Genomic DNA, 26,616 nt, shown 5'->3' on the forward strand with positions numbered 1-26,616 from the left:
AAGCACAGAACCCTGAGGAACTCCATGACTTACTCCAATGTGTGTGGAAGATTCTTCATTTACAAGAACAAACTGGAATCTATCAGATAAATATGACTTAAACCAGCCTAATGCAGTTCCTTTAATCCCACTAACATGTTCAAGTCTCTGTAACAGAATGCTGTGATCGATCGTATCAAATGCAGCACTGAGATCCAACAGGACAAGCACAGAAACAAGTCCGCTATCAGAAGCTAACAGGAGATCATTGGTAACTTTCACCAATGCTGTTTCTGTGCTATGATGCACTCTGAATCCTGACTGAAACTCTTCAAACAGATTATTTCTATGTAAATGATCACAAAGTTGAGCTGCAACTATTTTTTCAAGAACTTTAGACAAAAAAGGGAGATTGGATATAGGTCGATAATTAGCCAACACTTCTGAATCAAGAGTAGGTTTTTTAAGTAAAGGTTTAATTACAGCAACCTTAAAAGTCTGAGGTACATATCCTATCAACAAAGACAGATTGATCAAATCCAATATGGAAGTGTCAATTAAGGGGAAAACCTCCTTGAACAGTCTGGTTGGGATTGGGTCTAAAATACAAGTTGATGGTTTAGAAGAGACTATTGCTGTTGTTAGCTCAGAAAGATCAACTGGGCAGAAGCTGTCTAAATACAATTCAGGTTCGAAAGATACTTCTAAAGCTGCTCTACTTGATGATACATCAGTGATAATAGTGGGAAGGATTCCATCAATCTTCTCTCTGATAGAAACAATTTTATTGATAAAGAATCTCATGAAATCATCACTGCTGAGAGTTAAAGGAATACATGGCTCAACAGAGCTCGGACTCTTTGTCAGCCTGGCAACAGTGCTGAAAAGAAACCTGGGATTATTCTTATTCTCTTCTATCAATAATGAATAATAAGCAGTTCTAGCTTTATGAAGTGCTTTCTTATACGTTATTAAACTATCTTTCCAGACTAATTGAGACTCTTCTAAATTAGAGGAACGCCACTGTCTCTCCAGCTTTCTTGCAGTCTGCTTTAACGCACGCAGCTGTGAATTATACCAAGGAGCCAACCTCTTCTGACTGATTACCTTCCTTTTCAGAGGGGCAACATTGTCCAGTGTTGTACGCATTGAAGCTATAGTGCTTTCAACAAGAGAGTCAAGTTCTACTGGAGTAAAATTTAGGTAGCTGTCCTCTGTCATATCTGCACATGGCAGTGAAGAAAAGGATGATGAAATCAACTCTTTAAATCTGGTTACAGCATTCTCTGACAGACACCTTCTATATGTAGAATTCTTCTCAGAAACCGTGTAGTCAAGTAATGTAAATTCAAAAGTTATTAAAAAATGGTCAGACAAGACAGAGTTATGAGGGAACACTGTTAACTGTTCACTCTCAATGCCATAAGTCAGCACAAGGTCAATGGTGTGATTAAGGCAGTGAGTAGGTCTGTGAACACTTTGAGAAAATCCAATAGAGTCTAATATAGAATTAAAGTTAATATTTAGGCTGTCATTTTCAACATCTACATGAATATTAAAGTCACCCACTACAATGACTTTATCTGTACTCAGCACTAACTGGGATAAAAACTCTGAGAATTCAGACAGAAACTCAGAATAAGGGCCAGGTGGACGATACACAACAACAAACACAAGAGGTTTTTGTGATTTCCACTTTGGGTGGGAAAAACTGAGAATCAGAGATTCAAAAGAGCTAAAACTAATCTTGGGTCTCGGACTGATTAGTAACCCTGATCTGAAGATAGCTGCCACTCCTCCTCCTCTGCCTGTGGTTCTAGGAACATGAACATTTAAATAGTCAGAGGGAGTTGATTCATTAATGCTAACATGATCCTCCTGCTGCAGCCAGGTTTCTGTAAGACAAAATATATCAATATGATGATCACAGATCAAATCATTCACTAACAGAGACTTCAAAGGAGAGATCTAATATTCAGCAAACCACATTTAATAGTTTGATGTTTTTGTTCAGTTAAAGTTTTTGTTTTAAATTTTTTTTGCACAAGAGGATTTGCTCCTTTTGTGTTTTTTGATTGGGGGGGGGGGGGCAGCATCAGGTGGGAAGCCGCAGAGAAGTGTGTAAGACTACAACTCTGCATCCTGGTCTCAACCCTGGGTTTTAGGTTGTGGACTGACAAATAGCTTCATCCCAGTGCATGTAGTTTCCATTTGCTCTGCTGGTCCCATCATGCTCCTCTGAATTCTTCTGCAGTGTGTCCACCATCAACATCCTTAGGAAATCTGAACCATGAGACAAAGATGCTCAACTGAGGAAGGAAGGGAACCGACAGAAGAAGATGGCTTTAGAGATTATTTGAATATGGTATCGATGCTAGTTTTTCATGTTCCTCCATTCATTGTGGCACCTTTACTTACAAAAGTCAATCAAACGGATTTGTTCAATATAGCATTCACACTGACCACTGTTATATGTCCAGTGCAGACATTTTTTTATTCCTTAGCAGGTGGGAGAAGCTGCCATTTCAAGGTAAAAGGACATTTGTCTTTAAATAGGATTACAGCTGTCTCTTTGTCAGTCCTTGAATACTGATTTACAACAGTTCCAACTCATCACATTGGATTGGGGGATTATTATGTATTTATCTTATTATTTATCGAGATGGGGACTCAGTCTGTATGAGGAGGATGGCTGAAAAACATGTTGGCAGTGAACAACAGTGAATGTTTGGTAAGACATCTGTATCCCCAAATTATGGATGAACTCAGTAATATCTCTTCATAAGAGGGGTTTGCTTCATGATGCACCCCTTTCACTGATTGTGGCTTGTTAAATTGTATCTGTGTCTTCCTAATGATGCTTGCTTTTCCAAATTTTGGATGATAGAATTACCTGTAACAACATTTGGCAGATTTCCTTGTACTGTTTTAATTTTAATTTTCTGTCTCTTTTTGGCTGACCCAAAGCGAACATCCCTGAAGTAAAATCCAAGCTAAAAATGAAAATCACTGAATCCAGTGAGACCTGTCTGCTGTCTAGTCTTGGAAGTTTTTATCAACTGAATGTGTTACGAACCATTTTAAATGAAAAAAAGGAGCAGGGCTGCTTCAGAATTACTCTCGGAATTAATCTCCAGGCTCCCTTTTATTTCCAAAGTTTAAATAATGTTGGTCCTTAAAACTGCTCTTGGCAGCACAAGATAGTGACATTTGTGAAAAGTCTAATCCATCTGGTTTTCATCATTTTTTTCTTACCTTTTAAATAGCATATTTGGTTTCTTCATCGGGAACAAAAAGTCATCCTTCTCTCCTGTAAAGTGTGGCTCCATCAGAGATCAGTTTTGGAACCTGTTTTCCTTTCTTTTGACAGGATGTGAGATCTATTATTCTGTCACTGTTTTGCTGATGAAACACAGCTGCACTTGTCAGTTTGATTCTCTGGTTCTGGAACAATGAGTGCTCTGCATCATTACTTTTGATGGTAAAAGCTAAATGTCACTTTGGCATATAATGACACACATGCACAATCATTCAGTCTCTCACTACAATGTGGCTTTAATAATAATCAGTAACTACAGTGACTTTCCATCTCGTATACTTGCTGCTGGTCGTGTTGTTGCTGTTTGTTTGTTGTGTGTTTCTTCCCATTCCCACCTGCCGGTGCTCCTGGTGATCCTGTGCCTGGTCACAGTTTGCTTTGTGTTTTGGCTGTTGGTATTAATCCTTTCAAGTTCTCTCCTTTCCTCACTCCTCACTCCCTCTCTTTCTTTAAATTCTCCTTTCAAGTATTAAAAAAATATATAGAATGGTGCTGCAAACTAAGATGAGAACACTGGCACTGAGGGCTTTGGCTTTGTTGTGCCTCCGAGTCCAGCCAAAACAAAAAAAGTTTGACATTAAATTCTCACGAAAGAGTGAACAGTCAACAGTGTAATCATGGTGCTAAACAGATAGCCTAACAAATGCTGTTATAATTTGTCCTGATATTTTTGTTTAATATTTGTCTAAACTTGACTGTTTCAGAGGTGAAAACGAGAGGTGACAGAGCATTTGAATCAGAGGTTCTTAAATGTAGAGCAAGCTGCCTGACTTTAAAACTTTGAAATGTTTTCTTAAAACACACTTTTCTCAGGAAGCCTTTTCTGATTGTTCTTCCTTTTCCAACACAATGCCCTACAACCTTATAATGTTTTTCTTAATTGTTTATCATACTCGTTTTGCTTTGTTCAACTTTTCATATTGATTTGATAATATTTGCATACTGTGAAATAAAAAAAACTTTATTATCTATGTTTAGAAAAGAAAAGTGTAAGTAGAAATGATTCTATTGAAGAAAAGAGTACTATGATTATGTCAAAGAATTGATCTCATCGATTGGGTTGATTTCTAATTTATACCAAACACTTTTTATTCAGAATTGACCCGTGGTAGCTTCAGCCTGAGTCTGCAGAGCTGCAGAGCTGCAGAGCTGCAGAGCTGCAGAGCTGCAGAGCTGCAGAGCTGCAGAGCTGCAGAGCTGCAGAGCTGCAGAGCTGCAGAGCTGCAGAGCTGCAGAGCTGCAGAGCTGCAGAGCTGCAGAGCTGCAGAGCTGCAGAGCTGCAGAGCTGCACCTGTTCAGCCGCACCTGTTCAGCCGGTTGGGCTGGTTATGTTTGCTGGGTAAAGGGTGAGAGGGGAGGGATCATGAGCCTGTTCAAGGGAGGAACAAGACGAATGATGCTGCAACTCACAAGCACACAGATTAAGAGAAGAACACTATGAAAGACCGAAAGGGTTGAGAACATTTTGGACTTGTGCTTTACCTCTTTACCACTACTGACCAAGAAATAATATCCTCAATTAAAGAGTTTTGGTCCTCACACACAGGTAAGCCACGTTAACTCACTCAGAGATGTTGGAATTACCCTATTATGAAGTTGACCTTTTTGAAATATTTTCTACATCATTGCTTGTTATTTCAGAGTGAGACTTTCAGTGCTCCATGATTATCTTGTAAAACGTCCATAGGAAGCGTCAGTACACACATGCGATAAAGGTTTCAGGCTGACAGCACAGTTTGTTATTTAAGGTGCCCATAACTGTGAGCAGTGTGTGAAAGAATGTGACAAGGCATTAATGGGCACTGGTGGAGGAGGAGAAGAGTCATCTACACTACATCCAACTCAGAATAACTAATTCAGGTAAATGTGTGGATAAAGATCATCTCTTATACTTCTATGAGGGTGTGCCATGTGCTTTGTTTAGTGCAGTAATTTGAAAGTTTAGAAACAGCTGTGAAATCAATCTAAAGAAAGAGGTAATTATCTCTTAAAGTTTGGCTCAGGAACATTTACAACAATGGCCTGTTGCTAATATTGTGTGGGATGATCACTTTTCAATGGATTATCTAGGTTTCTTTTGTAAAATAATCATATATCTACGTCTACGAATCTCCTGGTGAGAAAAATTCTCACTTTTTTCTCATTAAAACTATTCTGAAGAAAAATAAACTTCTCTGTGATGATGATCTCTGACCGAATATCTCAAAACACTCACTTGGATTTCACAGTTTTCCTTAGTATCCCAAAGTTCTTCCTAAAATTTCAAAATTCTAACTTAGGATCTCAAAATTCTGACTGAGTGTGAAAACTTCCCACTTATGGATTCTTCACCTTAGAATTCCTAGTATCTCTAATCTCCCATTCTTTCTTAGTATCCTACACTAATGTTGTCAGAATTCTGATTAAAAATCTATTATTAAAGCTGTTATTTTAAAAGGATTTTGTTTGTTAAGCTTAAAGTTCTGACTGAGAGTTCTGATGTCTGATGTTTTGACTCAGTCTCTAAACTTCTGACTTTGGATATCAGAATTCTGACATAGTGTCAAGGAATTCTCTCTTCGTATTCTGACGTAGTTTTTTAAAATTCAGCAGTTCTATGTGATTATTCATAATTAGTTTGATTAAGTATCTTGAAATCCTGACTTATTGTCTCAAATTCTGAGATATGTGGTCAGAATTTTGAGACCGAATAACTTTGAAGGTTTTATCTGCAGAGGGATGTTTGCAACCTCTGAGTTATTTCAAGTCTACAATTTAGCTTTGTTAGCAATGAGTATTTGTCATATTATTTAGCACATTATTCACAGAATATGTTGTGACAGTCAGTCTCATTCACACAGTTTCCACTTGTTTCCAGCTAACAAGCAACATTTTTATGATTGTTAAAAGAATTTAGTTCTGTCTGGAAGAACTGTTCCCTGTCTCACTAGAACCACACACCAGACGTAGAATACCTCAACATGTCGGTGGGTGGTGAAAGGAAAGAATTTACTGATCTATATCAACACCTGCAGTAACTTGGAAAGCATTGAGTTATTCCACAGGAAAAGACAGTCAGTACTGTGTCATGTTCCCTCTAAACCAGCTAACGTCACAATGCTCAGGCTGTTGGCTTCATACCCAAACTATTACCTGTGGCTCACCAGTGAGAAACTGCCGCGACTCGTTGGGCAACTATTTTGCCTATTTGCTTGTGTTATAAGATCCTTGGCAGCATATCCACATAATCTCTCTTGTTTGCTTACGTTACTATCAAACTTACATTTTTAGAACAGTGAGGATTATGTTAGAGCACAAATGTAGGACTTTGTGAATAAGAACACAATCATATGTATGTGTGTGTGTTCCACCTTTTCATCTGACAACAACTTAGCCAGTTTTTGGGCACTGTATGGCTGAACTGGTTGAGCAGGTGTCCCGTGCACAGAGGCTGTAGGTCTGCGATGCAGCTGGTCTGGGTTCGAGTCCCAGCCATAGGCCCTTTCTGTATGTCTTCCCCCACTCTTTCTGCCCCCGTTCCTGTCCACCAACAGTCAAAGAAAGATCAGTAGGGTCCAAAAAAACCTCCAAAGGAAAGCTACTTACAGTTACCTATGATACTGCTTAAAGCAACACCTTACAGTTATCTCCAGACTGAAAATGAAATATTCATTGATATAGTTCAACTTAGGGGGCTGCACAGTGGTGTGGTGGTCAGCACCATCGCCTCACAGCAGAGGGTTCCAGGTTCAACTCCAGCTGGTTCTTTCTGTGTGGAGTCTGCATGTTCTTCCCGTGTATGCGTGGGTTCTCTCCAGGTTCTCCGGCTTCCTCCCACCATCCAACAACATGCTGTTAGGTTAACTGGTGACTCTAAACTTGTCCTTAGGAGTGACTGTGAGTGTGTGGTTGTTTGTCTCGTTTGTCTCTGTGTGGCCCTGTGATGGACTGGCGACCTGTCCAGGGTGACCCCGCCTCTCGCCCGATGACCGCTGGGATAGGCTCCAGCCCCCCCACGGGGGGTATAGAAAATGGATGGATGGAGTTCAACTTAGCTAAAGATGCAGTTTGAAGGAAACAATATATTTTTGGGTTAGGTTAACCCTAGCCCTTTCACTCCAGGTGTTGTAATTAGCTGATGTTAAGGCTGGTATCATTATCTGTTTTTGTCTGCAATCCCATGTAAAGAAAACAAGTTTTCTGACTGTTAATGGGCCTAATTTCTAATTTGTTGTAAAAAGCTAATAATTAGGCTTTAGAAGTCGCAGTTTTTAACAAATGTGACTTAAACAGGAAAAGCACTGCATTTTTTGGGATCCACATTTTGTGATCTTTAGGTATTTCCAATTACTATTCATCAGAGCTCTGTGGCAGAGAGAAATAAGAATACACTTTAATGATGACGCCTGATTTGTGTACGGGAGGGGAAAAAAGAGGTGAGAAAAGGACGCTTTTTTTGTTAGTTATCTTTATTGCTATATTTATCAAGGGAATGATAACATCATGTTCGTCATACCATGTTCCAACCAAGCCTGAATTTCCAGATCTTTCATAACTCCCCAGTTTGTTGTTTCAGTGTGTATATTTGTTTAAGGACCGGGAGTGCATACTGTCTGAGATCAAGTCACATTCCACCAGCAGCAAGACAGACTTCCCCAGCAGTGTTGGTTGGCTGCTTTAGTCTGGAAGAATTTCACTAATCACGAATGGATTAGTTTTAGGTTGAACTAAGTCTTAGGATGACCTGTATTATCCTAGAAGTGAAAACATAAACTTCTGATATCCCTAAAACTAAAAGGATGAGGCGTCAGCAACGTGGCAATACTTTGTAGAGTTTTCTGTCTTCCTAATGAGTTATTTCTAAGTAATTTACTATGTTGGAACTCTCTCTTGTACAGCTGAAGACTAAGTGGTTATGGCCTTGCCTGCTGCCTATCTGTCTGAAGACCAGTTCACCTGCTCTATCTGTCTGGAGGTGTTCCGCGACCCAGTCTCAACACCATGTGGCCACAGTTTCTGCCAGCCTTGCATCTGTTCCTACTGGGACGGAGGTGGAGGAGGACGGGGTGCAAAGTCTTACCAGTGCCCCCTGTGCAAGGAGTCTTTTCGCAAGCGGCCAGAGCTCCATATCAATCGAACCCTAAAGGAAATCACTGAAAAATTCCAGCAGATGGCAAATTCTAGTTTGCCAATAGACGGAAGAGTCAGAGGAATAGAGAATTCCAATTCACATCATCATCAGCCTGCAGTGTCTGCACCCATGAGACCAGTGGAGATGCCAGATAGTGTCTTTGCTGAAATGATAACACGTTTTCAGCAGCTGACAGCTCCTGGAAAGCCACACGCCAACCTCTCCTACATTGGTAACTCTCCCCCCCAAAGCCCCAATGCTCCCCTTGCTTTTCAGGCTCAAAATAATGTGTTCCCTGACCCACCACCACCTTACTCCCCACCTCACAGGTACAGTTCTACACTTTTTACATCAGAAATTAAGATATGAGTCCTGAAATGTGGTATAATATTATCCTTTATGGTTATAATACTGTGTGTACCCAATAACAAAAATGCATAAAATAAAAGAAGTCATTCAGCTCATAAAAGTGATTTTATTCATACTTTTCAATATGGCTAATATCGATGTCCTGTAAAGTACCGTCCCTACAACAGCAGAAGGAAAGAAATTCATAAAAATGTTTCCACATCAGAGAAGTAATTCTCAAGTCTTTTGTTAAAGAAGCGTCTTTTGTTTAAGTCCTCATACGGAGGAAGGAGAGGGATGCATGAAGGGTTGCTGCACTTTCACCCATGGGCCTTTGTGAGATGTGAGATTGAGACCAACATATCAAGAATACAACACTACACTCCACAACACCATTACTAAAATGATTTGCTCTTCGAATTGACCATGGTTAAGTCTAAAATAAAACCTTTTTCCAATACAACCTTCAACATCACGGACACCATTTTCCTGGTTGCCTTGATTACGTGGAAACTCAACAGGTTACAATTAACAGTTCTGATTGGTTCAGATTTAGCTTTAGAGTTAGATATCAGAACTCATTGGGTAGGGCTAAAGAACATTCTGTTCAGAACACGTCTGCACCATCCCAAAGCGGTGAGAACAGTATGGATGTTACATTTACATTTTGTTTGTTTATGTGGTAGATTTCTTATTTTTCTTATTTATGCTGCTTCAGAAAAAGTCAGGAAGCCATTCATTTGAAAATGATTCACCCTCTTGGGATCTTGATCCATGACCAATTTTTATCTCCAGAATGTCTGAGCTAACATAATTTCCATTTGCTGTGTATCTTTGTGACATGGCTCTATGAAAAACATACCACCATCTTTTACCACACCTCGGTGTGTCCGATAACTGTAAATACTTTTCTGGGGGAGGATCTATGAAATGTCAATACCAGTTCACCAAAATCCAAAGCTCTCATATTCAAATGTCAGTTCATTTTTGAGCCAAAAATGATTGAAATTTCCGCCCATCTCCTACTGGATCAAACAGTTAATCGCTGCAGCTGTAATTTGCAGTAGGTTGACAGAGATTTGCAGCTTTTGGTAACATGCTGCTGGGTAACAATAAGGAATGTGCACCCAACTGCACTTTCGAACTAAAGTCTATTCCGAATATAAATCGAAAGTAAAGCAGGTAAAGATTAATTAAATATTCTGTTTTATGCTTATGAGTGAGAAAAAAACAGCTCTTAATAGCACTTTTACACGAACAACAGATCAAATAAATGCATGTGGAATGAGTCATTTATGGTGAGAAACCAGTTCAAGTATAAAAGACCATATCTGAAGGAGCTCTTCAGTTCTGCTCATTGTTTGGATTTTACAGCATCCAGCTTCACTGTTTGGGTTCAGTCTAACCATGAACCTGAACCTGCTCAACACCAGACACAGTTAGAGCCTTTCTGAGAGGTTGGTAGAAACCAGGTCAAAGGTGTACGGCGAGATGTTGGAAGTCTACTGATGTCAGATAACAAAACATAACTCCAAATGTGTAACTTAGCAAGTGTGACTAAACTGATACGTTTCAATGGCCCAGATATTTCCGATGCATCTGTGATGTTTTTCATTAAAACCTTTTTTTTCTTCTTCTCTTATTGACTTCAGCATAAACTGCTGTTTTTTAGAAAAGCGCACATACAACTCTCACATACAATATTTCTATAGCTGAAGCACTGATATGTTGGGATTAATTGTGATTTTTGGATATAGGGCAATGAAACTGATAACCATGTTAGCATGTTATTTCATTGTTGATACAGTTCCACTCTGAGCAGTTCCAGCGAGTTCTGCTCCTATCTGCCTCTGTGCCCCATCCACCTGAGAGGGCTGGAGTTTTTCTGTCACTCTGACAACGCCTGTGTCTGCAGCATCTGTGTGGAGACAGCAGGGCACAGAGGACACAAAGTGGTCCCCGCTAAGAGAGAGTGGCACATCAAGAAGGTGTGTGTGAGTCAGCTATGAAGGAACTTACGGCAACTGCCAGCCTTTTGAGATTATGTTAAAGATTTTATCATGATGACGTTTGCATAATCTAATTGGAAAGATGCTAAAAACAAAGTGACATTTTAGCCTCAAAACTTGTTTCATCATTTAAAAAAAACTTGTTGTGACATTTTAGAACAAAATGTACCGCCAGAAAGGTTAAAGACATTCCATAGAAGAGATAAGAAGCATGTTTAAAGGATGTAAATAACCATCTTCTTATTTGTTTTGTTTAACAAATTAAATTCTCATTTACAAAATCCTATGTGCCTCACACTTTGTTATTAGTGTACATCATGCCATCTGTTCACCTTGCGGTGCTGTTCATATTCTCCAGTCCCAGTTAGGTATTGCAGAGGTGGAGCTGAAAGATCTCATCTGTGAGAGAGAGAGGAAAGTGGAGGAGATCCATGACGCAATTAGAGAGATGAAAGTGAGTTTTCAGGGTCAGGGCTTTTTTCAGAATTTGCCAAACTTCCAAAATCTTACCCTTTTACTTTCTTTCAATCAGGCTGCTGCTGACAGGGAGAGACACGAAGCTGTCGGTGCTTTTTCCAAGCTGATCTCCAGCGTGGAGCAGTGCCAAGCTGAAGTCTTGGAGGTAAATAACCTGACACAATTTGGATGAGATTTCAATAAAACCCAAAGAGAACCACGTGCTGACCATTTCAAGGTTAATTCACCAACCTGCCTGACATACAATGTTGCTGTCATCACTGTTACCACCAGGCAGTAGACGGGACTCTTCGAGCGGCACAGCGCAGGGCTCAGAGTTTGCTGCTGGAGCTCAAGGAGGAGATAGCTGCACTTCAGCACAGGAGTACGGAGCTGAGCCAGCTGGCTTTGTCTGAAGATTACGTACTCTTTCTCAAGGTAGATGAATAGGATGGGGAAAAAGAATTAAACAAGATGACACTAAACACAGTCTATAGATATGTGGCATTCCGATATTTCACTATGATAACAAATTCTCCAGAAACATAATAGAAAATTCTGTCAAGGGACTTATTGACAGCAGTGAAGAGAGCATTTAAAATGTGAAATCATGAGTGAAAATACTTAGCATTTATTTGAGTTTGTTAACACAATGTATGTACAATATATCCCTCAAACAACAGTATTATCTTAAGAATTGAAATGACAAACTCTGACAATGGTCTGGGAATTTTGGAATATCTTGCTACTGATTTGCTTTAATGAGTCATTACAAGTCGTTGTAAAGGTGAATTTAAGAGACATCCCAAATTCCAAGTCAAAGGGACTCTCCACAAAAACTGCTCTTAAGCTGTGCCATGACCAGGCTCATGAGCCATGGCAAAAAGGGAGAACACACACTTCTTAAGTAACTTTAAACTGAAAATGTATTTGTAAGTACAACCCAAAACAACATAATAAAGAGTCTGTATTCTGTAAAGTCAGTAATGTATGCAAGGATGCACGTAAGTGAGGTATGTGAGGGATGATAAAACAAAGAAACACAAACCCAAACAAGCCAAAAGTGATCAGAGAGAGAGAAAGAAATCATGAATGAGGAGCCAGCTAAATAACCTGGGTCCAGACTGCCAGGTGTAAATGGTAAATGGACTGAACTTGTACTTGTACAGCGCTTTTCTAGTCTAGCTGACCACTCAAAGCGCTTCACTACATGCCGCATTCATACAGCATGTCTTAAGATATAACTACGTGCTTTCTAAGCATTCACACACATTCATTCCCCAATGATACACTGGGGGAGCACTGGGTTCAGTGTCTTGCCCAAGGACGCTTCGACATGTATCCTGGGGAAGCCAGAGTCAAACCACCGACCTTCCGATTGGTGGGCGACTCTTCCTCCTGAGCTACAGCCGCCCCGTGTATGTCATCAGGTCCTCAGCTCCACCTAATCTTGCTGAAATGAGCAAAACAAAAAAATAAAGGATGACCAGAAGAGAGGGCGGGGTCGTCACAACAGGCTTTATGAGAAGATAAATGAAACAGCGTTTCAGAGAGTGAAAAAATGGTGCTGTAGCAATGCAAAGTGTGTGAAAAGAATAAAGCCTGTTGGGTTCCAGTGGACCTCCAATAAGAAATGATGAGCCTTTAGGAGAACATAATACAGGCTTTTCAATGACAGCGACATTCACACTGCATGGACACTGCAAGTTTCCTCATATCTCATCACGTATGTTCTCTGAATGGAGCTGTATAACACAACCTGCTGTGTTGTGCAGATGACACTGACCACATCTTGGAACAATACTGTCTGTCAGGGTCTGTTTTATCTTTGACTGTTCAGGTGGCTTTTATAGTTCACATGTTGGCTGCAGGAGAAATGAGACTGACTTCAACGAAAGCTAGATCCCTCTGTCCTGAAGAGTTCCCTGAAGCATCTCTTAGATAGTGAGGTTTGTGGAGTGATCCCTGTCAGCTGTGTTGAGCACCTGCTGGTACTAGTCTGAGGGGAGAGAAACTAGAGGCATCAGGATGGGGTATGTACTGAAGCATATCCTATTGAGATTACTTCAAATTGGATCTTCTGGAGTAAATGTTGCAAACATGCCAAATACTACAGAGCATCTTCAGAGGTGCTGTAGAATCTGTTGAAAGTATTTTATTTAAGAAGCCAAAATCCTCCTAAAGAGGAAGCGGAGGGATGGAGCTTTAGATTTAGAGTTAAACGTCAAAACTCATCAAAATATTCCAAAGGCCAGGCCATGTTAGTGGTGCATGATGGACCATGAGCAAATTAAGCAGGCGGTCATAGTATTTGGCAACTGAGTGACTAGTTGCTAACAGGGAAGTCTCAACTTCTTTGACATATTCTCTCCCTGCAGACATTCCCTCCCCTGGCCACGTCTCCACAGGTTAAGGACTGGTCCAGTGTCTCTGTGTCACCTCAGCGGACATCAGGGGTGGTTCTCAAAACTGTCAACAATATTATGGAGCGCCTTCAGGCGGACATGCGGAAAATCAATGAAGTCTGTAAGTTTTTATGTAGACTTTAGATGTGAAATTCAAGGGAAAATTCAAGGGTTTACTTTGAAAATGTTCTTCAAGGCCTTTACAACTAAATGGACCAACTGCACTGTAACATAACTCTCTTTTTTTTCTATTTGTCCAAAAATAAGAAAATCCCATTTATCTCTTTTATTCCAAAAACTCCTATATCTTTCTTGCTTTTCTGAGCTTCAGTGATCTTTTCCTTTTTTTTTTTTGACAGGTCAACGATCCTCATCAACCAAGTCTGTACCAAGAGGAAACCCAAGTTAGATTTGGTTAACTAACAGCACAAATTGATATTTAGAATTTCTGTTCCTGTTAAAATCAGTTGCTTAACGGCAGTAACAAAACTAATAGATAAATGAAAATGTATGTTCTCCTTTCTTTGCAGAGGTAAGAAGAGTTCAAGACTATGCAGGTAAGTCTTTAGAAACACATGCTGACCTTCATTGTTTGTTCTTCTTTCATTTCTTTGGTTTGACCATTTGCTTGATGAAGAACCAACCTTGACTCTCTCCAATCTGTCAGCCGACGTGACTCTTGACCCCAGCACAGCTCACCCCCGTCTCATCATCTCAGTAGACGGGAGGCAGGTACACTGTGGTGAGCGCCATCAGTTGTTGCCAGACAACCCAAAGCGCTTTGACCGGGTGGTGTGTGTGCTGGCCCACCAAGGCTTCAGCTCAGGACGGCATTACTGGGAGGTAGGTGGGTTTCTATGTTTATATGGATGGCTTTGTAAGAATCCCTTGCTGAAAGGCTTACTTTCAGGGCAGCCGTGGCTAAGTGGTTAGAGTGGGTTGTCCAATAACCGGAAGGTTCGATTCCCACTCTTACCACTCAAAAAGATTGGTGAAAGAGGTGTCAGTCCACCTCCTTTCACGGCCGAGGTGCCCTTGAGCGAGGCACTGCACCATGCTCCCCGGACACTGTGAACGGCTGCCCACCGCTTCAGTGTATGACTTCTGTCTCCATGTGTGTCAACAGGTGCCAGCCTGGGTGGGATAAAAGCAGACAACAAGTTTCTTGCATATGCATGACAATAAATCTGATCTTAATCTTGCAATATTTTAGTTCATCTGCAGGTTCAGCATCTATTTCATTAAGATTTACTAATATAGCACCAAATTTTCATCTCAAAGAAACTTCAAAGAAACAGTCCAATTCAAGCCATTTACAAGCCATTTTTTTGTAATATAATAATAATCTAATCAAATTAAATACATTTAAATCCGTATTAATCCGATTCATACAAAGGCAATTTTAAATAATGGCTGAGGACGCCAAAAGATTGCACCAAAACTTTTCTTCAATTAAATCTGCGGCCCTGAGAATGCTCGAAGTAATGGTGGAAAGAAAGAAATCTCTCTTTTAAGAGGAAGAAACCTCCAGCAAAACCAACACGAGGAAGGCTGGCCATCTGCCTCAGTCGATTGGGGGTTGAGAGGACAGGGAAGAGGGGACAACAAGCATTATAACACCAAGCCAGAGATACCTGCTGAGAAAAAGAGTTAGAATAATGTCATAAGTACATGGAGAGTAAAGAGAGCAGAGTGAAGAGGCGCGCATCATGGGAGCTATGTGAGGTTTCATGGTCACCTGAGCCATCCCTAACTGTAAGCATTATCAGAAAGGAAAGTTTTAAGCCTAATCCTAACAGTAGAGAGGGTGTACGCTTTTCCAAAATCCAAACAGCAATGAATACAGATCCCATATGATTTAGTCTTATAAGCCTTAAGAAATCCTATCAGCAAATGAACAAAATACAGGTTGCATGAAAAATTAATCAGTTCTCATTAGTATTTGCTGCATTGAAGGTGATTTAAATTTTTTTACAAACACATATGGTGTGTGATCTCAGTGAATATCTCAGTAGGTAGAATTGAATAGAATCTCTTTGTTGTCATTGTACAGGTACAACTAAATAAAGGTGACGTAATATCCCGCAAGGTGCCGTATGAAAATAAGAATAAAAATGTACTAAATATAAAAAACACTAACAAGTCCCAGTCTACGGAAGCGAATCTTGACCATAATTCAAATTAAAATGCATTTGCAGAAATGTTTTTTCATTTTAAAAATGTGGCTGCATTATTTGACTAATAAATAAAATTAGTAAACGAAAAAGCGTTCTGAGCGGCGCAGCAGAGTGACGTCAGCTCTTCTTCAGCTCCCTGCTGACCGAGCTACCCATCTTGTTCGGTAGGGGGCGCTGTGCACATCTGCATTGCATTACATTGTAAATGTGCCGGGAAATTGATTGAATTGCCGGGTCTTTAGAGGACGCATCACGGATCATGGCGCTCCCTCAAATTGTGCAAACACTGTTAGAATTAGCTGAGCAGGTAGAATCTAATAATATATCTGAGTCTGATGCCTGTGGCCGAGTAGAACAAGTCAGAGAGCCTGGCTGCATACTCTGCCGTCACAGATTTACACATTAATGAGGTTCCATAGTAAACCTCTGTTCAGTCCTGGAACAGCTGGATGCTGTGGAGCCTCAAATGGGACGAGGACGACCAACCATCAACATCCGTTCGAGTCCATTGAAAGCTGCAAAGCAATGGGTTGATGTAGCAGACTCCTTATTACTATTACTTGTAAAGGAACCGTGTTCACAACTAAGCTTAATTGTTGCCATTTGATGCTTTGTGCCAAAGTTATAACCTGATCATTGTTGATGTGACTGTCACTAAAATAACTTTTATAACGTAGATCAGCGGCTCCCAAACTAAACGTTCAGCGGCTCCCTTCTATGTCCCAACCAGGTTGACGCACCCTCAATCCCCCAGACATTAAGTAACTGGGCGGGCGGTTACGTCCACTCTTCATTCATGGAACGGGGGTTTACGTCCACTGCTACGTCAGACCTTGGGACGTGTAACATAATTTTGCTGGCAGGGAGAGAGCCTGAGCTGGTGTGTGAGGTGGAGCAGTACCAACGAGATGTAGTTTATTGGGCTTACTTCCACACACAGCATTGGCTCTGGAACCAAACTCCTGGAGAGGGTCATTGGGCGGGTTTGGGGATACTTGCAAGCCAGGCAAGCCAGGTGTCCCTCTCTCCAGTGAGCAAGAGGATCACCTCACTGTGGCTCAGATTACCTGGCCTTCTTGGAGTTTATGGGTGGCAGTGGGAGTGTCACCTGGGGATTTCATTGTTCTTCTGGGGGACTTCAATTTCCATGTTGGCAATGATAGAGTAACTTGGAAAGGCGTCCAGGGAGGAACGGCCTCCCTGATCTGAATTCGAGTGGTGTTGTGTTTTTGGACTTCTGTGCTCGCCATTGATTGTCCATTCCAAACATCAACTTTGTCATGTCATCAGACCTAAGGTCATATGTCTTGGACAATACGGGTAAAGAGAGGGGCAGAACTGTCAACTAATCCACACCAGTTAGATCCGTTGGTGGGGAAGACTGTCAGCAAACCTGGTAAGCCCAAACAAGCATAGAGAGTGAACTTAGAATGTCGGGTGGAGGCCTTTTGTGAGGTCTTAAACTTGCACTTCTGGGAGAATTTTTCTCACATACTGGGGAGTTTGGAGATATGAAATCTGAATAGACCATGTTCAGGACCTCCACTGCGGATCCAACTTCCAAGAGTTGTGGTCTGAAGGTTGTCGGTGCCTGTCATGGCTGTAACCGGAGGACTCGCTGGTGGATACCAGCGGTGAGGAAAGTGGTCAAGCTGAAGAAGGAGGCCTTTTGGGCTTGGTTGTTCCAGGGATCAGCTGAAGTAGCTGACAGGTACCAAGTGGTTAAAAGGGCTGCAGTATTGGTGGTTGCTGACACTGAAACTCGGGTGTGGGAGACTATGGAGAACGACTTTCATTTGGCCTCAAGGATGTTCTGGCAAGCCTTTCCAGGTTGGGCTTGACCTGGCTGGAGAACTTAGGATATTGTCAGACGGTAGAAGGAGCACTTTGAGGATCTCCTCGATCTGGCTAGCATGTCCTCCATTGATCACGCAGAGTCTGATGTTCCTGGAAGGAAAGCGCCGGGGGTGGACAAGATTTGCCCTGAGATGCTAAAGGCTCTGGACGCGGTGGGTTTGTCTTGGCTGACACGCCTCTTTAATGTCAAATGGAGGTCTGAGTTAACGCCTGTTGAGTGTCAGACCATATTTGGAACCTCTCACATCTCACATCTCTGCTTACTGTGAATGATGTGGTTCCATTGGCTTCTTCAAGCCAAGGCCTTCAGAGTGCACTGGAGCGGTTCGCAGCTGAGTGTTAAGCAGCCAGGAATATAGTCCGCTCTTACAAATCCAAGGCCATTGTTCTCAACCAGAAAAAGGTGGAATATTCTCTTCAGGTTGAGGATGAGTCTCCACCTCAGGCGGAGGAGTTTAAATATTTAGCTATCTTGTTCACGAGTGATGGCAAGTTGGAGTGATGATGGAACGACAGATTGGGGCTTCGTCAGCAGTAATGAAGGCACTTCTCTGGTCTGTTGTGGTAAAGAGAGAGCTGAGTTCGAAGGCAAAGCTTTCAGTTTACTGGTCCATCTTTGTTCCAACCCTCACCTATGGTCACAATGTCTGGGTAGTGAATAAAAGAATGAGATCATGGATACAAGCGTCTGAAATGGGTTTCCTTTGGAGGGTGGCTGGGCTCAGAGGGTGATTGGGCTCAGCCTTAGAGATACAGTGCATTCAGTAGTATTCACAGGGCTCCACTTTTTCCACAATATCTTATGTTACAGCCTTATTCCCAAATAGATTAAATTAATATTTTACCTCAAAATTCTTCACACAATATCCCATAATGACAAAGTAAAAAAAGGCTTGTTTGAAACTTACTGAAATGGATTGTTTCCATTCCATTCCATGGTAACCTCATGTTAAAGTGCTGGAAAGTGACCTATTGCATTAATGTGTTCCACATCATCATCTTCCAGGTTGAGGTTGGAGGAAAGACCGATTGGGATCTGGGAGTTGCAAGCCAGTCTGTCAGTCGAAAAGGCAAATTCACTGTAAGCCCCGCCCACGGCTACTGGTTCCTCAGTCTACGGGATCGGACCGACTACGTCTTCCGAACAGAACCCTCAACCAACCTGACAGTTAACATCAGGCCCTCCCGGATTGGGATCTATGTAGACTGTGATAAGGGACTGGTGTCTTTCTACAATGTGGAGGCCAAAGTGCTAATCTATACATTCACAGGAAGCTTTCCTGAGACAATCCATCCATTCTTCAGTCCCTGTACAAACAAATCTGGACAGAATGAGGCTCCATTGATTATCTGCCCTGTTGCAGTGGCAGAATGAAATGAGTCAGCCTTCCTACATACATGAGACACCTTCCATGTTTCATGTATGTTGGAAGGTGACTGACATGCAAAAACATACCTCTGGACACAATGGGCCACATGCAACAACCGTTTGTACGAACACATTTGTTCTTTAGTCACGGGTACGAGAAATTTAAGAGAATTTCTGCGTTCACCAATTTTTTCGTATTTTAAATTTTCTTTCAGGTACAAACAGAATTTACAAGTGATCGTAAAACAGGAGTTTGCTTGACAAATGGATTATATATTTGATCAAATTGAAGCAATCATCGATAAACATATACATTATACCCCATAATTATGCTGACATTACTCTGTTTGACTTAAATTATGCACTAATTGAAGATTAATTTGACTCTGTACATAACAAGGTCAATGGGAAGTGTAACCAGCGACTGACCTGCTACTTTTGGATGCCTAAGTGCGTCAGGCTCTTAGAGGGCGTGTGTTCTGAGACTGTGTAAATATCCTTGCGGATGCAAACGAATGGCTGACGTCGCGATTTAGATTACCAAGGACTGTCCTGCTGCAAATATGCAGCTTGCTAGAGCCACAACTCCAGACATGCCGATCAAAGCCAATTCCACCACACATCCAGGTCCTCACCACCCTTGGATTTTTGGCCACAGGAACCTTTCAGAGGGAGATTGGAGACAGGTCGGTTGTGTCCCAGTCCTCTGTGAGTCGTGTGCTCGCCTTGGTCATCAAAGCTGTCATCAGTTTATCACCTATGGTACATCAAATTCCCATACACCGCTGTCCAACAAGTACAAATTGAGAGGGACTTTCATACCATGGCTGGACTACCAAACATAATTGGAGCAATAGACTGCACACATATTCGCATCAAAGCACCTATGCCATTGTGGAGCGCACTGAGCTTAAGGCCATGTGGATTTGTCTTGATACAGCAGGAGGGCAAACCTCTCGACAGCCCAGAGAAGGCATGCCGGAAGGACTAAACCATAGTCCTTCCGGTTCAAAGGATGGACCACCACCAGTCCAGTCAGTGATGATTCATGTCGCCCGAGGTTACCTACTTTTTCCGTTTTTAGTTAATTTTGTTGTTGTTTCTCTTTTGCAATTGTGTTTTCTCTTTTGCCGTTGTCGTTTCTCTTTTGCCGTTGTGATTTGCACTTCAGAGCCACCGTAGTATAGTTCATGGAGAGAAAAAAATCTGGTTGAAAAAATAGTTGAAACAAATGTTTTGTTGCATTTGTGCTTTTGTCCGCAATGATGTCTTGTCTTGCTTGCCAGCTCTCATGGATAGTGCAACACTGGACGTCAGCAAGAGGATATGTTTGGCTGTTACCATGCTAAACATGAACATAAGCTGTATGAGAATAAAAAGAATTAAGCACTTTTGTTTAGAATAACACAACAATCTCACAAATCAAGAGCCCCAATGTCATGTGTACAACATCTGTTAGCTAAAAGTTTTTGTGATTTTCACAAACATTTTGGGTGATACTTTTCGATAATTTGTTGATGATAGAATCAGAGTTACTTAGTGGAAGAATGTTTCTTGAACAAAAATAAAATTGTTTGTCACAAGTAGCAATGTGGGTGTCATTTTGTCTGAGCAGGAAGCTATGATTTTGTACACTCTGGATATATTTTTGCTGCTGCCAATCATATACAGTCAGTACTACATATATATATATAATGTACATTATACATTATACCAACAAGAAAACAAGTCTTCAAAATGAACACGACAAATGGCTTTCTCAATAAGCATTATATTGTTTTAAACTTTAAAGTACACAATGTAAAAATATCTTGAATATCAGCCAGCAATGACAGCAAAAGACCAACTAGGAGTTGATAAATGGCTTAGTAAATGGTTCCTTAGTTGGTGATTAGTACTGAGCATTATCCCCCTTTTCAGGGCAGTCCTCCATCCAAGAATGAAGGTACCAGTTCAGCTAAGCACACCATCTCTATAAAAAAACATTTTCTTCGTTTTATATAGCGCCAAATTACAGCAAACGTCATCTCCAGGCACTTCAATAATACAAATCCATCCATCCATTTTCTTAATCCGTCGGTCGGGTCTCGGGGGGACTGGAGCCTATTCCAATGGTCATTGGGCGAGAGGCGGGGTACACCCTGGACAGGTCGCCAGTCCATCACAGGGCCCAATCAAATCCAATTAATTAAATTCTAAATCAGTGGAATTCATACATACAGAACCAATTAAAAAACACTTTTCTAGCTAAGGAAACCAACAGATTGCTCCGAAACTTGTCTTCAGTCCAATCTCCCGTCCTGAGTGTGCCTGAGGCGACTGTAGAAAGGAACGATTCCCTTTTAACAGGAAGAAACCTGTGGCAGAACCAGAACCAGGAAGAAACCTCTGGCAGAACCAGACTCAGGAAGGGTGGCCATCCGCCTCGACCAGCTGGGGTTTGAGAAGACAGAAAAGAGGGAAAAGAGGGGGGGAAAACACCATAACACCATTCAAAGGATACCTGTTGGAACAAGGAAACACAAGTTAATAACCACAATAATGTCACATGAACATAATATGTACATAAGAGAGCAATGTGAGGAAAGGTGTGACAGATGAGGTCTCCCAGCAGTCTAAGCCCTTAGCATCTTAACTATGGGATGTTTCAGGATCACCTGAGACATCCATAACTATAAGCTTTATCAGAAAGGAAAGTTTTAAGCCTAATCTTAAAAGTGGAAAGGGTGTCTGCTTCCCATACATTTACTGGCAGCTTATTCCACAAGAGAGGGGCCTAATAACTGAAGGCTCTACCTCCCATTCTACTTTTAGAAACTCTGGGAACAACAAGTAAACCTGCAGTTTGGGAGCGAAGTGCTCTGTTAGGGAAATATCTTACAATGAGATCTTTAAGATATGATGGAGCTCGGTCATTAAGAGCTTTATATGTGAGGAGAAGAATCTTAAATTCTATTCTGAATTTAACAGGGAGCCAATGAATAGAAGCTAAAACTGGAGCAACATTACTCCTACGAACAGTTTAATTGGCAAGTGTTGGTCTTTTATAAAGAGTGGGAAAACTGTAGTAACTAATAAAAGATTCAAACTAGAAAAAGCTATTCCTGCAAAACAGCAGTGATAATGCTGATGAGGTGAATGGGGTTAGCTGCCATGTTAAAAACAAAACAAAAAGAAAGTCATGTTCTGAAGTTTCAAAAGGCCTGAAAGGTATTTTTGAATAAGCTGTGCTGCAGCCATGCATGTCGATGAAGTGGTCCTAGTAGAGTGCCTGTGTAGAAATCCCTCCATTAGCTCTCCTATAGCTGTAAGTAGCCACATAACAGCAGCTATGAGCTAACAGAGCTATAGTACACGTTCGTTCATTCATTCTTCTTAAAGTACTGGTGAAATAAAGACAAGATAATGCCTTATTTAGAGGCTGCATCATCTAAGCCCCGTTCACTCCGTTATATGAATCGCGAGTTATCTAAATTTCTTCCGAAAGATGCCGACTTTTGCCAAACTGCTCTTGGTGAGTAATTTCATGCCATAAATAAGGTCTAGGAGTTCCCCTTTAAGAGTTTTATATGTGATGAGAAGAATCTTAAATTCTATTCTGAATCTAACAGGGAGCCAATGAAGAGAAGCTAAAACTGGAGAAACATGATCTCTGCTGTTAGTTCTCATCAGAATTCTGGCTGCAGCATTTTGGATCAGCTGGAGGCTTTTCAGAGAAACAGCTCAAAAATAAGGAATTACAGTAGTCCAATCTTGAAGTAACAAATGCATGAACTAGTTTCTCTGCATCACCCTGAGACAGGATGTTCCTGATTTTAACAATATTACGAAGGTGCAAGGAAAGCTTGACTGGCATAGCAACAGTAACAAAGGGGGTGGGGCTCAGCGAAGGGTCAATTGGTCCCTCGGCAAAACTGCTAAAATTTATGTCCAATCAAAATTCATAGTTCTAACACAAAAGGATTATTTGCCAATTAGCTGTCAATCAAAAAGTTACGGATCAGTCAATCTTGACGAGTCAGTGGTGATGTGAGATGAGCAGGAGTTTACGATAGCAACAAGTGTACAAACCAATAACCGGATTAAAACGTACCATTTTCACCAATAGTGGGAGACAGAATTTTGTTTTCAAACGTTAACGACAAGTGTGTGTCTGATCTGCAGTGCCAGTGTGTCGGTCGGTAAAAGATGTAACATGGAGCGCCATTTCACCAAAGTCCACGGCAACTTTTCACGGGACTTTCTTGCAAATGGTTCTCTATTCTATGCGATGAGTCTGTGGACCGCCGTGATACAGCCCAGCTGGCGGTTTTCATTCGGATGGTGTTTGACGACTTTTCCACCAAAGAGGAGTTTTTGACCTTACTCCCATTGAAAACAACAACCAGGGGAGTTGATTTTTTTGTACTTTGTGGAAAAAAGACCCCTATTGAAAAGCTGGTGTCTGTAACAACTGATGGAGCAGCTGCGAAGACATGTCGTCACTCTGGACTTATTGCGCATTGCAAAGCGGACCCGGACTTTCCAAAGTTTTTGAACTATCATTGCATCATTCACCAACAGGCCATATGTGCAAAATTTATAGCAAAAACAACAGCCAGCTGGGCAGTATCACTGCTCCTCCACATTCCTCTGTGAGTCAGCTTTTTCTGACATGAATGTCCTGAAATCTTATAACAATGATAAGAGAATAAGTAACAATATTTGTATTTGTAGTAGTAATAATAATAATAATATTTTTGTGATGTTTTAATACAGAATGTAAGATGTGGACAGTAACATATTTTAAATGTTCAGGAAAATAAATCTTATTGAGTTTGTTTGTTTGAAATGAGCAATGAGTGTTAATGTTACAAAACACGAGTAGCTCTCGGCCATTTTTATTTTGTAAAAGTAGCTCTCATATACAACTAGAGAATTTCTCCCTGAAGCGCTCAGGTCCAAAGAGAACAACTTCAGTTTTGTCTGAATTTAGAAGCAGACAGTTCTGAGTCATCCAGGTATCCTTTAAGACATGCTTGTAGTCTGACCATCTGGTTTCATCGATAAGTACAGCTGTGTATCATCAGCATAGCAACTGAAGCATGTATAAATGTTTATGCATTTAGCAGACACTTTTATGGGTAGGGTAAAGGGGTCTTGTCTAAGGACCCCTACTGAAGGTAGAACCTTTCATGCAGGGGATTTAAACCCAGGTTACCCACATGAAAGGTAGCAACCTTATCACTACACTATCCACTATCCATGACTTACTAAGGTATGTGAGGAAGATTCTTCATTTACAAGAACAAACTGGAATCTATCAGATAAATATTACTTGAACCAACCTAATGCAGTTCCTTTAATCCCAATAACATGTTCAAGTCTCTGTAACAGAATGCTGTGATCAATCGTATCAAATGCAGCACTGAGATCCAACAGGACAAGCACAGACACAAGTCTGCATATTTATCTCAAAAGGGCTACTTCAGGAGTTCTCCCTTGAATTGACCGAAATTACCTCCGGGTGTAAGTTTGCATAGGGACCATGGGGACAAGTCACAACCAAAGTTTGGGAAAGACAGAGTTGTCCCTACCAATATTTGATAATATTCTAATATAATTTTTTTTTACATAATGCATTAAACATAATATTTTTCACAAACTCATTCGTAGTGTTAAGCATTTGTAGAGAACTATTTTTCCGATGTGCCCTGTCGTTACAATGTTCAGTGTAACCTGCATGGCAACAAGGTTAGATATGCTGCCATTTGATTGGTTGAAGGTCTCTCGTCACCGCCCCCGATGTTGGTCTCAACATGTTTGCCCGTGCTTCTGCTTTGTAAATAGAAAATGTCACTGAAAAAGAAAAGAGACATCAAAAGTTATTTCACCACCCAGAGAGTAAGTAGTAGCTAACTACCTGCACTATGTTAGCCTTCTAGGCTAACACAAACACTCATTCTATTATGGAAAAGTGTTATTAAGGTGTTATGGTGTGAATGTAATGTAGGCTGGGAGGCTAGTTTTATTTTACATTAGCATTTTTTTTTCTTTCTCTATATTTTTGAATTACCGTATTTTCCGGAGTATAAGTCTCACTTTTTCATAGTTTGGGTGGTCCTGCGACTTATTTATGTTTCTTTCCTCGTCATGACGCATTTTTTGACTGATGCGATTTATACTGTGGAGCAACTTATAGTCTTGAAAATATGGTATAAACAAAGTTGGTTCCATAAAGCCTAAATTTAGTCTATTCCTGTAATATTCCCAAAGTTTTTCTTATAAGTTTGAAAAGTGTAATGCATATAGTCATCATATAAGGTCAACAATTTATTCATTGATGCATTATTTTGAAATACATTCAGGAAATTCAGAGATCCAGTACAGATGTACTGTAGGTTGAGGAAGCAGCAGCTGGACCATCAGAGCTTCAGATGAGGTCTTAAAATGGTTACTATCAATGTAAACAATTATTTGAGTGTCTTGTGAACTGTTAGAAATGGATACAGGTGCAGACTGGTTTAAATTTTCTTTGCTCATTAGGACACAGTCAGCGTGAGCGACAGTGACCCTCAATCAAGTCATTGGAGCAGTGTCCTGGACATGGGGAGTATGCCATCCAAAATTCATTGAAGTACAGCATCTTTCAAACAAAAAGTTACGGTTTCAGGAAAAGTGGTATAGTCAGTATCCATGACTCCATTATAGTCCTACATTGCGAAGGGTTCTTTGATTTGAGTGTGTTAAAGCATATACCATCAAAAAGACCACTCTGGGAAAAAAAACATGACCAACCTTCTGCCTAAATGGTTTTTGTAATTGGAAAAATGCTGTTGACACACAATTACCACAAATGCACTGGAGAAAACGCCAGTTCACACTCAATTACTAAATGTAATGGCTGAAACACAGGATGAACCAAGACACTGCCTTTTGAAAATCATGGGATACATGAGGTATCTTGCAAGACAGTGCTGAACAACAGAGACAAAAAACATCTCAACAACATAATCAGAAAACAAAATCAAACAAAAATCAAGAGAAGGCCAGATGATAAAAGTGAGTCTTTAGAAGAGAGTTTAAAAAAGCCACTGAGCTGGCCTGCCTGAGATCGCAGGGCAGGGAAGGCAAGGCCACCTTTGGTTATGAGGCCTGAGTTTAAGCTCGTAGGTTAAAGCAGGTGATGGATATAGGCAGGAGTCTGACCATTTAGAGCTGTAAAAACAAGTAGTAAAATCTTAAAATCAATTCTAAAACTCACAGTCAGCCAGTGGAGAGCAGCAAGAGTTGGAGTGATGTGATCACTTCTCTTTGAACCTGTGCCACAGGAAGTATTTGTGGGACTAAATGAGGTGCCAGAGACAACTGGTGAGCAGATGGCCAAGTTAGCTCTTGATGTGCTCCAAAGACAACATTACTGTCTCTTGCTTGCGAGGTCAGACATACGATTGAGCTGCCAATATGGCAGGGAAGTTCTCTGGGGCACAGGCAGTTTTGAAAACCTTTTGTAAAACCTCTATGTCCAACAAGGTGGACAGTGCGTAACCAAGTTGTTGATACAGTTCTTAGTCAGTAAGAGGCTGTGTTGACCAGTTTAGAGGCAAT

At 40.9% G+C, this 26,616-nt stretch overlaps 1 protein-coding gene across 1 annotated transcript; it reads left to right on the forward strand.

Moving 5' to 3' along the window:
- The first annotated feature begins 4,686 nt into the window (after nucleotides 1-4,686).
- LOC140304862 (E3 ubiquitin-protein ligase TRIM39-like) lies at nucleotides 4,687-19,111 on the forward strand. Its single transcript, XM_072383664.1, has 11 exons — nucleotides 4,687-4,844; nucleotides 8,176-8,737; nucleotides 10,564-10,744; nucleotides 11,124-11,219; nucleotides 11,298-11,387; nucleotides 11,516-11,659; nucleotides 13,600-13,747; nucleotides 13,986-14,030; nucleotides 14,157-14,183; nucleotides 14,294-14,469; nucleotides 18,667-19,111. The coding sequence occupies exons 2-11, from the start codon at nucleotides 8,193-8,195 to the stop codon at nucleotides 19,033-19,035; spliced, it is 1,821 nt and encodes a 606-aa protein (XP_072239765.1). The 5' UTR covers nucleotides 4,687-4,844; nucleotides 8,176-8,192; the 3' UTR covers nucleotides 19,036-19,111.
- Nucleotides 19,112-26,616: the final 7,505 nt, after the last annotated feature.

Source organism: Leuresthes tenuis, unplaced genomic scaffold (assembly GCF_036924035.1).
Source record: "Leuresthes tenuis unplaced genomic scaffold, fLeuTen1.0.hap1 SCAF_4, whole genome shotgun sequence".
NCBI classification, from domain to species: Eukaryota; Metazoa; Chordata; class Actinopteri; order Atheriniformes; family Atherinopsidae; genus Leuresthes; species Leuresthes tenuis.